At 41.7% G+C, this 15,084-nt stretch overlaps 1 protein-coding gene across 1 annotated transcript in view; it reads right to left on the bottom strand.

The window, feature by feature from the left end:
* Nucleotides 1-15,084, bottom strand: part of washc5 (WASH complex subunit 5) — a 79,392-nt gene that overhangs the window by 5,820 nt on the left and 58,488 nt on the right. The window contains exons 20-24 of the mRNA XM_068032436.1: nucleotides 11,364-11,526; nucleotides 7,804-7,906; nucleotides 4,830-4,909; nucleotides 2,948-3,051; nucleotides 1,135-1,264 (exon numbers count right to left, since the gene is read on the bottom strand). Of these exons, the coding sequence (XP_067888537.1) occupies nucleotides 1,135-1,264; nucleotides 2,948-3,051; nucleotides 4,830-4,909; nucleotides 7,804-7,906; nucleotides 11,364-11,526 (580 nt within the window). The remainder of the gene's footprint in view (nucleotides 1-1,134; nucleotides 1,265-2,947; nucleotides 3,052-4,829; nucleotides 4,910-7,803; nucleotides 7,907-11,363; nucleotides 11,527-15,084) is intronic.

Raw genomic sequence — 15,084 nt, forward strand, 5'->3', positions numbered from 1 at the left:
CTTAATTGGTCTTGGGCAGGACTTCCACCTCATTGAAGCAGGAAGTTCTGCCTAATGGAGCTGCTGGCCAATCTTAGTCCCAGCAGCGCCACCGGGTGCGGTGGCCAACGATGGGACTGTAACCCAGCATCAAGAAGAAGAGGAAGGACGCCCAGGGAAAAGGTAAGTTTTTGTAGCCTCCCTGGGGGTGATTGGTCTGGCCCCGGCGAGGGAAGGGTGGTCGATTGGGGGGATGGGGGGGGGGGGCATGTTGAGCATTGGGAATAGTTGGGACATTGGGGGCGGCCCTCTGTAGGGCACAGGGTGCCTGATCATGAGGGCCCACCCGCACTGACCAACCTGTGCTGGTGAGTAAATGTGCTGTGGTACTGAACTATATTGACAAGGAAGATCCCAGGTTTAAACTTCAGATCTATACCGAGTTACCCAATGTCAACTGGGGCAATAACAAAGATTCACATCTAATCTCCGAATCCTCAAATCAGCGAAGGAGTAAAAGAATAGGCAAGGACTCCTGTTCACCACCAACGAAACCTGGACAGAAGGAGGGAGGGAATGTGTACACAGCTATATCTCAGCTGAGATGTCCCACAGTTGAACAGTTTGTTGGCATTCACTGTCCAGGATTATGTTGGAGAATGACTAATTGGCTGAGATACTCCCACTGATATATCCAGACTCCAGCATGAGTTACCAAGTGGGGGGGGCAGCAAATGGCGGGGGAGAGGGAAAAACAAACACAGGGAAAAAAAAAAACAGAAACAGAACCGCACCACAAATTGGCACGGATGAAAAGATGTCATTACAATAAGTTACACACAGTAAAACCAATTGTCAGCAACGTGAGGAAGCATTTAACAGTATGAATAAGCAAAACGCCCTGCAGTAAACCAGAACAGCTAACAAAACTAAAGTTTTAAAGCAGGTATAAAATGAATGAGTCTACCCTAGAAACACAAATACAGTGCAGGGCACTACTGAGTAACCCAACTGGTACCGGCAAAACGAGAAAGGCTAAGGCCTGTCGTCATGAAGCCCATTGATAGTGAGCATTCTAATGTTCCATCAAGCAGCTTAGGTTGAATGTTGCATGATTATTTATGAACTCATAAAAGTATTCCCCCTCCCACTTACTTTACTAAGAGGGTTGTGAATGCCAGCAGCTTCCATGTAAGCTGTGATTTCATAAAATAGTGTGTTATCATCTTTAGGGTATGGCAATGTAGGGTCCTGATAGTGTGCTTCAACGTCAGCTAACAGGGACCTGAAAAGAAAAAAAACCAATCCTGCACGTTACAGAAAGATTACAAAAATGTGAGATTTCTGCTGAAAGTATATGTAATTTAATATTGTTTTTCTTTCAGATACAAGGTTAAATCAAACCCCCTTCTGTCTGTTCAGGTGGATGTAAAACATCCTATGGCAGTATTCAAACAGGAGCAGGGAATTCTCAGTGACCTGGCCAACATTATTCAGCAAGCCATCAAAATGGATTAATTCGTCATATATCTCACTGCTGTTTGTGGGACCTTGCTGTGAGCAGATTGGTTGTATTTGCCTGAGAAGAGATTACACAAAGTAGGGTTGTATTCGCTGGGAGTTAAAAGGTTAAGGGATGATTTGATCAAAGTTTTCAAGATATTAAGGACAACAGATAGGGTAGATAGAGAAAAACCATTTCCACTAGTTGGGAAGTCTAAGACTAGGGGACATCGTCTAAAAATTAGATCCAGACCTTTCAGAAGTGAAATTTGGAAACTTCTACACACAAAAGGTGATAGAAGGTTGGAATTCTCTTCTGCAGATGGAAATTGGTTCCAGATCAATTCCAAATTTTAAATCTGCGATTGATAAACTTTTGCGTACCAAAGGTATTAAAGGATATGGGCCAAAGACGGGTATATGGGGTGTGGGAACAGAACTATGGGAACAGAACTTGGGGACATTTAAAGTGAACTAATCAATTAAGTATAGCCTACTAACAAAATAACTTTAGAGCTTCAGTAGACAGCTTATCAGAAATTAATAGTAGCCTATTCAGTGCTGTAGGGACAACTTATCAGCAGAAACTAACAGGACAGCTGCAGACTGCTTAATAATAACCCTTTGTATAACAGTCAGCCTAAAGGTTCACAAGGAGATAAGGGGATGGGAAATTGGAGTAAGAAGTTAAGACAAATTGACAAGGCAGTACCCCAATCAGGCTCCGACACCAAGAAACTGCAGAAGTTTGTAGACCAATTGGGAACAAAGAGTAGGTGTTACTGATTTGTATGAATAACTATAATAAGGCTTGATTTGGCGCGAAGAGTTCAGTTCGCAGGGGGGGGGTTAGTTCAGGGTTAGTTTAGTGTGTGTGGTGCTTTTAGTTTTAGTTCAGTTCATTGTTAATTGTTACATCTTCAGAAAACTTAAGTACTGCAATAAAGTTTCTTAAAGCTAGTCGGACTTCGTCTCTTTTCGTGTAACCCATGAGATCATAAAAAACTGAGATCCAACAGGGGTTATTGCCACAATCTCACTGAATGGTGGAACAGGATCAAGCAGCTAAATGGACTCCTCCTGTTCCTATTTTAATAGCAGTAAATACACTTCAAAAGCAATTCATTGGGCTCCAAAATGCCTGCTCCTGCCTAGCTCCATGAAACAAATGATTCCAGAACTCAGTGAAAATGACTGAAAATAAAAATCCAAACATTGATCTTCGTGGCAAGAAATAACTCAACTGGTAAGTACCATTCAGCGATGCCTTCTAATGCATTGCCATGTGAAAATAAAAATCAAGATTGGACCTGCACGGACACAGCTACCTTCCCTTTTAATCAGCAGGAGAGTCATCGAATGCTCCATGTACTATTGGCACATGGAAGCTGTATGTAAGGGACTGAAGTTTTGTGCTCCGATAAACATTCTAGTTTGTAGTATTCAGGATGACACGTGTTCTTACTGGTTGAGATTTTCCAGTGCTGCTGCAAGATGCTTCGAGTCAAACTTGCACGAAAAGCTCAGTTCATTGGCAATCTGCTGCCTTAATATCTGCATCTGTCCCACCTGCACATTGAAAATAAGCAAGATTATAAAAATTTAGCCCACAAGTTAACAATACAATAGATTAAGACCACATTTCACTACTGGATATGTATTCATCAGCTGCAAAGCAAGTTTAACTTAGTAGGAAATATAATGGATAGGTTTAAAATTCTTCCAACCGAGGAATAATCAGGGATTTTCATTTGCAATTCCACATAATTTCAATTCACTGTTGGCAAACTCATTAATAAATCAGACATTTTATGATGTGTAAACTAGGCTATGAAATATTTTAGATTGCAAGCAGCTTAAAAGTTTAAGTGAATGAGTTTTGACTCGAGTTAAATTTGGGCCCTAGGTTAAACAGGCAAAATTGATGCAAAATACTTAAAAGAAACAAATGTTGTTTCCATGACTCACCATCCTAACCCTGCCAGACAAACAAACTTCTCTAATTAATTATATATAATGGCTACTCGCGCAAGCCACACACAAATACTGCACAGCAATGCACTGGGCTGGATTTTTTTGATGCCGTGATACACTGCGGATTGACATTTATGACTGAGGTCATTCAAGGTTGGCTGGATGACCCAGTGGCATAAAAGCCACAGGGGTGAAGTACTGCCTTCTAATGCATTGCCATGTGAAAAATAAAATCAAGATCGGACCTGCAAGGACCCGTGTGGTGAGTAAAGTAGTGACCACACTTGAAAAGTGCTGGCAAACTTACCTGCTGGAAATACACAGCAGGTTAGGCAGCATCTGTGGAGAGAGAAACACAGTGACCTTTCATCACCAACCTAAAAAGTTAACTCTGCTTCCCTCTCCAAGGATGCTGCTTAACCTGATTATTTCCAGCATTTTCTGTTTCTATTTCAGATTTCTAGCATCTGCGGCATTTTGGTTTAGCTTCAAAAGTACTTAATTAGCTGCAAAGTACATTGGGGCATCCCAAAGTTGTGAAGGACGCAGTGTGTTGGAAACCAGCATTTTCCCGAACATCACACTCTACGTTCCTCCAATTTAGCCTCGTCTATAATCCTCATCCTCTGCTCCTTTTCATAATACAGGCAGATAGTATAAGGTAATTCATCTCTCCATTTCAAAATGTTACTTTTTATGCAATACACTGCAAATAGCAGGAGACGACGTCATTGAAGCTCTCAAGTAATAAGATGCCCATCTCTCAGCTGCAGATGATGCATAGTGCAGAAAAGCTCAAAAAACGATGAAAGACAAAAACCTCAAAAGGGTCTGTTCTCTCCCAATGGGTGTGAGATAAACTGAGCCATCAACAGTAATGAATGAATTAACACATTAATAAAAATGCACTAATGTTCCATGCTCCTTTTTACCTTACTTCCAAGGGTGGCTCTCAAAAAAAGATCATCCAAGTGATGTTTTTATGTTTACTAAAAACACAAAGGTCTCCTTTGGTCAGAATCCTCCCCATCAGAAGGAATGGCTGAATGACCAGCTCCCAGTTCTCCGGCCAAGCCCTTCTGGATGACTAAGGAAATGTGGAAATCAGCATCTGGACAATTCAGTTGCCATTTTTATCGGCATCCCGGCAGCTTCATTTGCTTTGCCAGAGACAGAATAAGGAGATTATCTTGTGGAGAACTGCAAGATCATTAACTTACAGTGTCAAAGCACATTGCTGCTCTGACACTCAAATAAACAAGAACACATTTTAAAATTTGTATCTACTATAAAACAGAAGGTTCTGAAAATAAAGAACACAACTGAAATAGAAAACCCAACATGATCATAATGTATGAATATAAAGTGAATACCTTTAGAATGGAATCCTGGTAAGATGGCCAGACCTTCTGAGTTTTTGCCACAGCAGCAGAATAAACTTTGCTGGAATTTGCTATAAAGTTGATGGAATGAAAAGTAACCACAGTTAACGCATCCACGAATGAAGGTTTGTGTCGCTTTTTTCCCCCACAAGTCTTTTTCATCCACATTACGTACCTTTATTCTTTCCCCCTAGACAGAATCACCATAGCCCCTCTCCTTTCTGAAGCAGCAAGGAACCTGACTCACTCTTTGCTGACGAACACTGATGGACACTCCAAGGGGCCCACAAGGGCGGCACAGTGGCGCAGTTGTTAGCACCGCAGCCTCACAGCTCCAGGGACCCGGGTTCGATTCTGGGTTCTGCCTGTGTGGAGTTTGCAAGTTCTCCCTGTGTCTGCGTGGGTTTTCGCCGGGTGCTCCGGTTTCCTCCCACAGCCAAAGACTTGCAGGTAATAGGTAAATTGGCCATTGTAAATTGCCCCTAGTGTAGGTAGGTGATAGGGAATATGGGATTACTGTAGCCTTAGTATAAATGGGTGGTTGTTGGTCGGCACAGACTCAGTGGGCCGAAGGGCCTGTTTCAGTGCTGTATCTCTAAATAAATAAAATAAAAAAATAAGGGAGCAGAAATTATGGGGGTTACTTGAAGGATCGTTTTACTCCCACAGTGTTTCTACAAATCGTCCAGAAAAGCACCAGGAAATGCAACAGTGATAAATGGAAAGTAGTATTATAGTCCAGGCCATCTCCCAACACCCTTTACTCAAGCTTTATTGTAAATGGCATTTTCCACAAACAGTCCCACACTTATGGTCCAAAGGCTATGTACAATAAATGGAATGCAGCGCATCTCACATTCTATGCTTTTGCTACAGAATTAAACCAGATTACAACAGGACAGCATAACTTAAGAACATCACCAAAAGAACACAAGGAAGGAATAGGAGAAATTGTTGTACACAATAGGTTTGCTAAGATAGAACAGAAACAGTGGTGGAAGTAGAATCAACAACAACGTTTAAAAGGGAAGTTGATAAATAATGAAAAGAAAAAAAAAATCTGAAGGGAAAAAATTTGCAGGGCTATGAGGAAATGGCAAAGCAATGGGACTAGGTGAATTGCTCTTGCCGAGAGCCGGCACAGGCACGATGGGCCAAATGGTCTCCTGTTCTGTAACCATTCTATGATTCTAAATGGCAAAGAAGAAAGGGAACAAAAGTAAGACTAAGTTAATAGCTTTCAGGAAGCCAGTACAGGCTCAATGGGCTGAATAGACTTTTTCTATGTACCTGACTTTCTTTAATACATAGAATTTACAGCACAGAAACAAGCTGATTGGCCCAACCAATCTATGCCGTGTTTATGTTCCACACAAGCCTCCTCATACCTTACTTCTTTTCGTCCCATCAACACATCGTTCTATTCTTTACTACATCACCTAGATTCCCCTTAAATGTATCTATGCTATTCACCTCAAATACTCCATGTGGTAGCAAGTTCCACATTATAACCACTCTCTGAAGAAGTTTCTCCTGAATTCTTCGCAACTATCTTATATTTATGGACTCCCACAAAGATGAAAATCTCCTCTGCATGTCTGCCCTATCAAACACCTTCATAATCTTAAAAGATCTCTATCAGGTCAACTAATAATCTTCCCTTTTATAAAGAAAACAGCCCCCGCTCAGAAAACAGCTCAGTCTTTAAACATTACATTAAACTGTTTTTGTGAATCCAATGCAAGAAGTCATTCTGAGTTTCATAATCTTTTCAAATTCTTGTGCTGGCATTTTACAAAAAGTATACACCTTTACATTCACCGAGTTGTCTTGCTTCATCTGATGATACAGTTGGTCTAAATGAACTCAAGAAATAGCCAACACACAGATATATCACAACCAAAGAGACCCCTGGATACAGAACTGTAAATGTAGACTGTTCAAAGACACAATGGGATGTCAGGAACATAGGGCCACATGATAAGCACATGGTCACATCACTTCCAGGCCTAGCATGTCCAATAAATGCTCGGATGAGACACAAGATTAATTTTCAGAACATTCCATATGACTGCAGATCGAAGAACCTGATTTATACTTTGCAAAGTGCCCCCTTCCAGGCTAGCATAATATTGTGACTAATAGATGAGGTAGATACCATTTTAACACACAGTTTATTATTCAAAGTTAAAAGTTGGATTTAGAAAATTAAAACATAATGCCACACTGTTGTTCTTTTCAGCAGGATGGTGCTCAGCTTCAGTGCAGCAATTTGAACTCACAACCTTCAGGTTGCACAGAGAGCCAGACATCACACTGAGATAATACAGTCAGTTTAATTATGTTTCTTCTTACTCTTGCCCTTTCTTGGTTGAACAGATGGATTAATTAAACATCTCCTTAGATCTCAGCAATTCACTCCTTCAGGTGGCATGCTTGTGAAATGTGGAAAGTTTTCCATCTGTACTTTCCACAATCTGGCAGTGTCATTGAAAATGTCGCTCAGTGGGGGGTGTGAGGTGGGGGAGATCAGCATATGAATCCAATACCCTCATGTGTATAGGCTTGACTTTCTATGGCAAGAAAAACATGCAGATGTTTGGGACACAGTAAGGGAAATAACTAAACTCAAATCAACAGGCTTTTGGGCTTCCACTAAATATGAAATGGTAGCATTTGTAGAGAAGCAGAAAATGAGTCAAATTCAAATTTTGGACTATTGTCAAGTAATAAGATAGAAACAAAATAATTTCAAAAAAATCTTCACATAATTTTTCCCTCCGGAGAATTAAAACCTCTGACAAATTTTAATAAATGCTTTCCAAATTATTTTTCCATTCATGTAACTTACACTTACATTAAAGTTATCAACTAACCAAATACTGTGAATTCAGTTGGATGAGATAATGCCGGAAGCTGCCATACAATATACCCTCCAAAAGCCTCCCTTTCCAAAATGACTTACCCACAATTCCTTTTACTGGATTGACATGACTCTGAAAGGGTTTAATCGTGTCCATCATAACCTTGTCCCTTAGCACATTTCTATGCAGCATATCTAAGAAAATCTATAAAACAAAATAATTATTTTCCAAAACCAGCACCAATAATCTTGCAAACTGAACTCTGCCTGCTTCGTAATGCTGTCCAAAACTTTAAACTAGGTGACTGAACAGAACATTCCATGTTCAATAACTGAAAAATTTTACAAGCAGTTAGTTTGCTTAAAAGTTGCCTCGCACTAAATCATTGCTTTCTGCTAATTATTTGAACACTAAATGGAAAGTTTTCGCTATTTGTACCAAAATTATAAACAAGAGTAGAAAGAATCCATTTACAATTTTTCAACAAAGAGCAAACTCTTCCCTATTAGTATTTGTATTGCTTTCCCAATCTATGTAAGTATGAAAAAGAACAGGAAAAGATCATCTAGCTTGTCCCGTCCACAGTGCAGCATACATACACCACCCCCATCACATAATCGCCCAAGAGGCAGAAAAACTTAGGTAAATTTAGGGGGGGTAAAAAACATGAGGAAATTTCTCTCCGACCCCCAAAGTCATTCAAACAAAATTCCATTGGACTGCAGTAAGTGCCTACACACCTATCCGCTATAACTCAAGATATGTTTCACTCTCAGGAACTTTTCCAGCAGCCTTTGGAAAGCTGGTAGTGAATCCATACATACTGCATGCTCTGACAATCTGTTTCAGAGGTTGATATTTCTCTGTCAAAAGAAAGATCTTTCCAGCATCCAACCCAAGTCTATAGCCTTGATTTTGACTCGAGTGGAAATCAGGTGAGCGTGGGCTAAGACAACAGTCAAACCCTGGACCTCGGCAGCACGAGGCCTGGGAAATTTCAACTTCCAGACCTAACTTAGATGCCCCCTCCAAGACTGTCCAGAAGCAGCAGCTGACATCATCGCAGCCCGATCTGCATATTTACAAAAAGATCCCGTTGCTTTCTGGCAGGGGTTTCTCACCTGTTCAGACAAGCAGGTTAAAATTGTAAACTGCAGGAAGGGATTGGCACATCGGCAGCTATGTCTCCTGCCTGTTCGACAGTTTCCTCTGGGCAGGCAGGGTTAAAATCGTTCCTTGTGTTTTCATATTATCTAACGATGCCCCTCTGTCCTTTTCTCATCTAACTCAAATAACCAATCCAACCAATTACAAACTATTATAAATAACAACAAGAAATGCTGGAAATATTCAACAGGTCTGGCAGCATCTGTGGAGAGAGAAGCAGAGTTAACGTTTCAGGTCAGTGACCGTTCATCAGACTGGCAAAGATTAGAAATGTAATAAGGTTTAAGCAAATAAAGCAAGGGTGGGGCAAGAGATAACAAAAGAGGTGTTGATAGGACAGGGTCACAGAGAATAACTGACAAGGTGGTCATGAAGCAAAGACAAACAGTATGTTAACAGTGTGCTGAAAGACAAAGCGTTCATGCAGGGAGGGTGTGAATTGACAGAAAAATGAACAGTCCTGGCTCCAAGCACAAACATGAAAAAAAGTGGGCAGGCGCATGGTAAAAAAAAAATGATGACACAAACTAAAATAAAATTTAAAAAAAGAAAAAATAACTGAAAACAAAAAGGGGGGGGGGGGGGGGCCGTCATGCTCTGAAATTACTGAACTCGTTGTTTGCTCCGGTAGGCTGTAGTGTGCCTGGTCGGTAAATGAGATGCTGTTCCTCGAGCTTGCGTTGATGTTCACTGGAACACTGCAGCAATCCCAGGACAGAGATGTGAGCATGAGAGCAGGGGGGGGGGGGGGGGTAAGTGTTGAAATGGCCAGCAACCGGAAGCTCGGGGTCATGATTGTGGACTGAGCGGAGATGTTCTGCAAAGCGGTCACCCAGTCTGCGTTTGGTCTCCCCAATGTAGAGGAGACCACATTGTGAGCAGCGAATACAGTATACTACATTGAAAGTAGTACAAGTAAATCGCTGCTTCACCTGAATGGAGTGTTTGGGGCGAGGGTAGAGATGTGCGAAATGGGCCGGATACAGTTAAGGGCCCTGTCAACAACAGTGAGGGGGAATCCTCGGTTAAGGAAAAAAGACATATCAGAAGCACTGTTGTGGAAGGTAGCATCATTAGAGCAGATGCATCGGAGACAGAGAAACTGGGAGAACGGAATGGAATCCTCACAGGAGGCAGGGTGTGAAGAGGTGTAGTCGAGGTAGCTGTGGGAGTCGGTGGGCTTATAATGAATACTAGTAGACAGCCTATCCCCAGAGATGGAGACAGAGAGGTCGAGGAAAGGAAGGGAAGTGTCGGAGATGGACCATGTAAAGGTGAGAGAAGGGTGGAAATTAGAAACAAAGTTGATAAAAGTTTTCCAGTTCCGGGCAGGAGGAGGAAACGGCACTGATATAGTCATCAATGTACCGGAAAAAGAGTTGGGGGAGGGGGCCTGAGTAGGACTGGAACAAAGAATGTTCGACATATCCCACAAAAAGACAGGCATAACTAGGATCCATGTGGGTACCCATAGCAACACCTTTTACTTGAAGGAAGTGAGTGGACTTGAAGGAGAGGTTATTCAATGTGAGGACAAGTTCAGCCAGGCAGAGGAGGGTGGTGGTGGATGGGGACTGGTTGGGCCTCTGTTCAAGGAAGAAGCAAACAGGCCTCAAACTGTCCTGGTGGGGGATAGAGGTGTAGAGAGATTGGACGTCCATAGTGAAGAGGCGGCAGTTAGGGCCAGGAAACTGCAAATTGTCAAAATGGCGTAGGGCATCTAAAGAGTCACGGATTTAGGGTGGGAAGAGACATATTCCCTTTCTCATTTTAAAAACCTCCATCACATTACCTTGATAACCACAATTAAACATTGGAGACAAAAATCCCTAGTTGCCAGAGCCCATTGAGATAGTGACTAGATATCATTCTGGTGTCCCTTCTCCAGACCTTTCCCAAGGCAATGTTAAAGCCCACATGACTTGTTTGTCTCATTTTATTTTGAGCTATCCTAACTTTACATTGCAACAAACTATTAGCTTTCCTTATGGCCTTGCAACACTGGACATAGAACATCAATGTTGCATGAACTATAACAGTGAAGGTCTCTCTCTTCTCTTGCAGTCTTAAATGGGTAACCTGGCATGATTATCACAGACCTGGAGTTACTATGTCTAAATGCATCATGCTGTTCCTATTTCATACTAAAATTAGCAGTGGGCTGATCATATATGCACTTGAATTGTTTGGGAAGTACTGAAGGGGAATCAGCAAGTGTATGTATGCATGGGGAGGGAAACTGCACCTTCAGTCCCTGAATGCTACAGAATATATTTATCAACACTGCCCTAAATTGGTTCATGCAGGGAAAAACACACAAAAGTAGTTAAAAAAAACATTATTGCTACTACAGGCAACAGGAAAAATACATGAGTTAAAAAAAATATAAACCCTCACACATTGCTAAGCACTGATTGCTAAGCAAGTACACAGAATCAGACAAGAGTTAAAATAAGAGTGTGGGAATATCAGATCTACATTAGGGGTACCTTACCTGGATCTCCTTAACAATCATGAAACAGAGCAGTCTGTCCAGCCCATTCAACCCAAACGTGCCTAAAGAATTTTGGATTTCAGCAAAGAGCTGTTTGTTCGTCACTTCCTGGTGAGACTTCATGTCGTACCACGTGTTTATCTGGTCAATGTAGCAGGTCATTCTGAGTAAAAAGAAAATCGAAAAAAAGGATTGCCCTCCTTCACTTTAACTGGATCAATGTGTAGAAAGTGGCCAGAGAATAGTACAGAGGCCTGGAGTTTCCACATGTTTTCCGCTCAGCTATCAGACCATCTGGGTGGAATCGACTGAAATAGCGAAAAAGATCGCAGAACTTAAAACACGAGTTACGCCCATAACCATTTGCAGTCAAGTTTCTGCGATCTTTAACGATGAGTTAAAAGTCAACTTTCCTGAAGCAGACCCCAGCCACATAACTGGCCACGTCACGGCAAGTTTATACTGGTTGTACATTCATCAAACTGGACCCAGATTCTTGGTGTACAGGTACTGCAGTCACATTAATCCAACCTTAAGGACAAGAACATAAGAAATAGAAGAGTAGGCCTTTCAAACCTGCTCTGCCATTCAACAGGATCTTAGCTGATCTTCTACCTCAACTCCACCCTCCCACACTATTGCCATATCCCCTAATTCCCTTAGTATCCAAAAGTTTATCGACCTTTGTCTTGAATATACTCAACAACTTAACATCAGCAGCTCTCTGGGGTAGAGAATTCCAAAGATTCAGTCCTTTGAATTAAATTTCTCGTTTTAGTTCGACAGGCCAATCCCTTATTCTGCCATTGCAGTGACCAGCAGTCAACTGAAGCCTCACTCAGATCTACTTCTCATACTGAGGCTTTTAAAGTAATTTTCAAGTAATTTATAATGAGTGCAAATTCAGTCAATTGATTTGCCCTTGGTACATTAGACCTGTAGCCAGCTATCAACTGAAACCACTGATTGGCCTGTTTCTACAGTTGCAGCAATGTCTTGAACGCATTTTCCATGTAAATTAGTCTAATTCCGTCACTTTGTAGGATCCATTGGCCATGTTCCAGATACTAACCAATTACGATCCTTAGCACTGTTCGACTGCACTGATTCATGGAAGAGTTTGCATTCAGACATATGCAAATTAATCTGAGCAGAAACTTGGGCGTAACTTTACTTCAATGAGGCCAACACATTGTCCAGCGCATTTCAGACACGTTTTATCAATTGCACCCCGAGTGGATGCTCCAGAGCAAAGAGTTTATTCATTCTAAAAATGCATGAAGAGGACTGGGGAAAAGAAACAACTATATGGGAGTTGAGGAAGTGGTGTACATAGAGTTTGAAGTTGCTGGGTTAGACAGGGTGGGAAAGGATTATCACTCCTGTTAGCAAGACAATGTACCGCTCAGAGAGAACGGTGCTGGACATGATCATTCTTGAAGAGCTGAAACCCCAGAAAATTTCATGCCAAGGAATGCAGTGGTTCAAGGATGAATAATGGAGGATACAAGATTAAATAATTGGTATTCTGGACTTCTGCTTGATTTATCACTGAGTAAGCTGGAGAATCCTTCCACTACCTTTTACTGTGACACAAAATAAGCTGGACACAGCAGATTATACATAACCTAAGGAAGGGGCATAATGCCTTTTTCTCAGTTCACATTTATTTTCTAATGAGACCATATTTTCAATGATTCTACTACTAAAAATGGCAAACTGAAGCATTAAGGCCACCTTATGATACATCATTTTTTAGGTCCTAATGTCAATGCTTAGATATTTAAGATCCCATCACAATGCTTTTATATTTTAAGAAGGATGACATCCTGACCAACAAAGCAGTGGAACTTGAATGGCAGCTGGCGACACTGCGGTGCATTCGTGAGCATGAGAGCTATATGGATAGCACGTTTATAGATGTGGTCGCCCCACAGCTTAACAGTATGCAGGGAGAGATGGAATGGGTGACCATCAGCCAGTCAAAAAGAATCAGACAGGTAGTGCAGGAGACCCCCCTGAGTGTATCTCACTCTCCAACAGGTATTCAGTTCTGAATAGGGAGGACCTTGATGCTTCACCTGGGGCGGGCAGCCAGAGCCAAGTCCATGGCACCACGGGTGGCTCAGCTGCAAAGTGGGGTACAGGCAAGACTGGAAGAGCCATAATGATAGGTGATTCCTGGGAGATTGGGACCGGCTCTGGGGAGATGGGATCTGTACAAGCCGGACGGGTTGCACCTGAACAGAGCCGGGACTGAGTTCCTTGCGGGACATTTTGCTAGTGCTGTTGGGGAAGGTTTAAACTAGGTTGGCAGGGGATGGGGACCTGAGGGCAGACTCAGTTGGGACAAAATCAGAAATGAAAATGGAAGGCAGAAAATTAATGGATGAGTCTGGAAGACAGAGGAAACAAAGGCTTGAAAATTAAAAAAAGTTTGGCTGTGCTCAAGGGTATCTATTTCAATGCAAGGCATATAACAAATAAAGCAGATGAGTTGAGGGCACACAGAGACACATGGCAGTATGATATCATAACTATTACAGAAACATGGCTTCAGGAGGGACAGGAATGGCAGCTCAACGTTCCTGGTTACAGGGTTCTCAGACGCAATAGGGAGGGGGATAAGAAAGGAGGGGAGTGACAATTTTGGTCAAGGAAACTATTACAGCTGTGAGGGGGGTTGATATGTTGGAAGGTTCATCAAATGAGGCCATATGGATTGAACTAAGGAACAAAGAAGGGGCAATCACACTGCTGGGAGTGTACTATAGACCCACAAACAGTCAGAGGGAGATGGAAGAGCAGATATGTAGGCAAGAACAGACAGTAATAATTGGGAATTTTAACTAACCCAATATTAACTGGGATAGTTTTAGTGTGAAAGGAACTGAAGGAGCAGAATTCTTGAGGTGCATTTTTGGCCAGTATGTAGCAAGTCCAACAAGAGAGGGCACAGTTTTAGACTTAGTTTTAGGAAATGAAGATGGGCAGGTGGAAGGAGTGGCAGTAGGAGAGCATTTTGGTGGTAGTGATCATAATTCAGTGAGTTTTAACAATTATAGAAAAGGAGAGATAGAACAGGAGTTCGAGTTCTCAATTGGGGAAAGGCCAATTTTACTAAACTGAGGAGTGATTTAGCAAAAGTGGACTGGAAACAGCTACTTGAAGATAAATCAGTGTCAGAGCAGTGGGAGACATTCAAAGGGGAGATTCAAGGGTTCAGAGTAAACAGGTTTCCACAAAAAAGGGGAGACGGCCAAATCTAGAGCCCCATGGATGTCAAGCAGCTTACTGGGTAAGATAAGGCAGAAAAGGAAAGCTTATGTCCGACACCAAGAACTCAATACTACAGAAAGCCGAGAAGAGTATAGAAAGTGGAGGGGTGAAAACGAAGAGGAAATTAGGAAAGCAAAGAGAAGGCATGAAAGAATATTGGAAAGCAAGATCAAGGTGAACCCAAAAATGTTTTATCAATACATTAAGAGTAAGAGGATAACTAAGGAGAGAGCAGGGCCCATAAAAGACCAAAAAGATAACCTATGTGTAGGGCGGAAGATTTTTGTATGGTTCTTAATGAATACTTTGCGTCTGTCTTCACAAAAGAGGGGGACGATGCAGATATTGTAGTTAAGGAGGAGGAATGTGAAATATTGGATGTGATAAACATAGGGAGAGAGAAAGTATTAATGGGATTAGCATTCTTGAAAGTTGATAATTC

This window comes from Heterodontus francisci, chromosome 5 (assembly GCF_036365525.1).
Source record: "Heterodontus francisci isolate sHetFra1 chromosome 5, sHetFra1.hap1, whole genome shotgun sequence".
NCBI lineage: Eukaryota > Metazoa > Chordata > Chondrichthyes > Heterodontiformes > Heterodontidae > Heterodontus > Heterodontus francisci.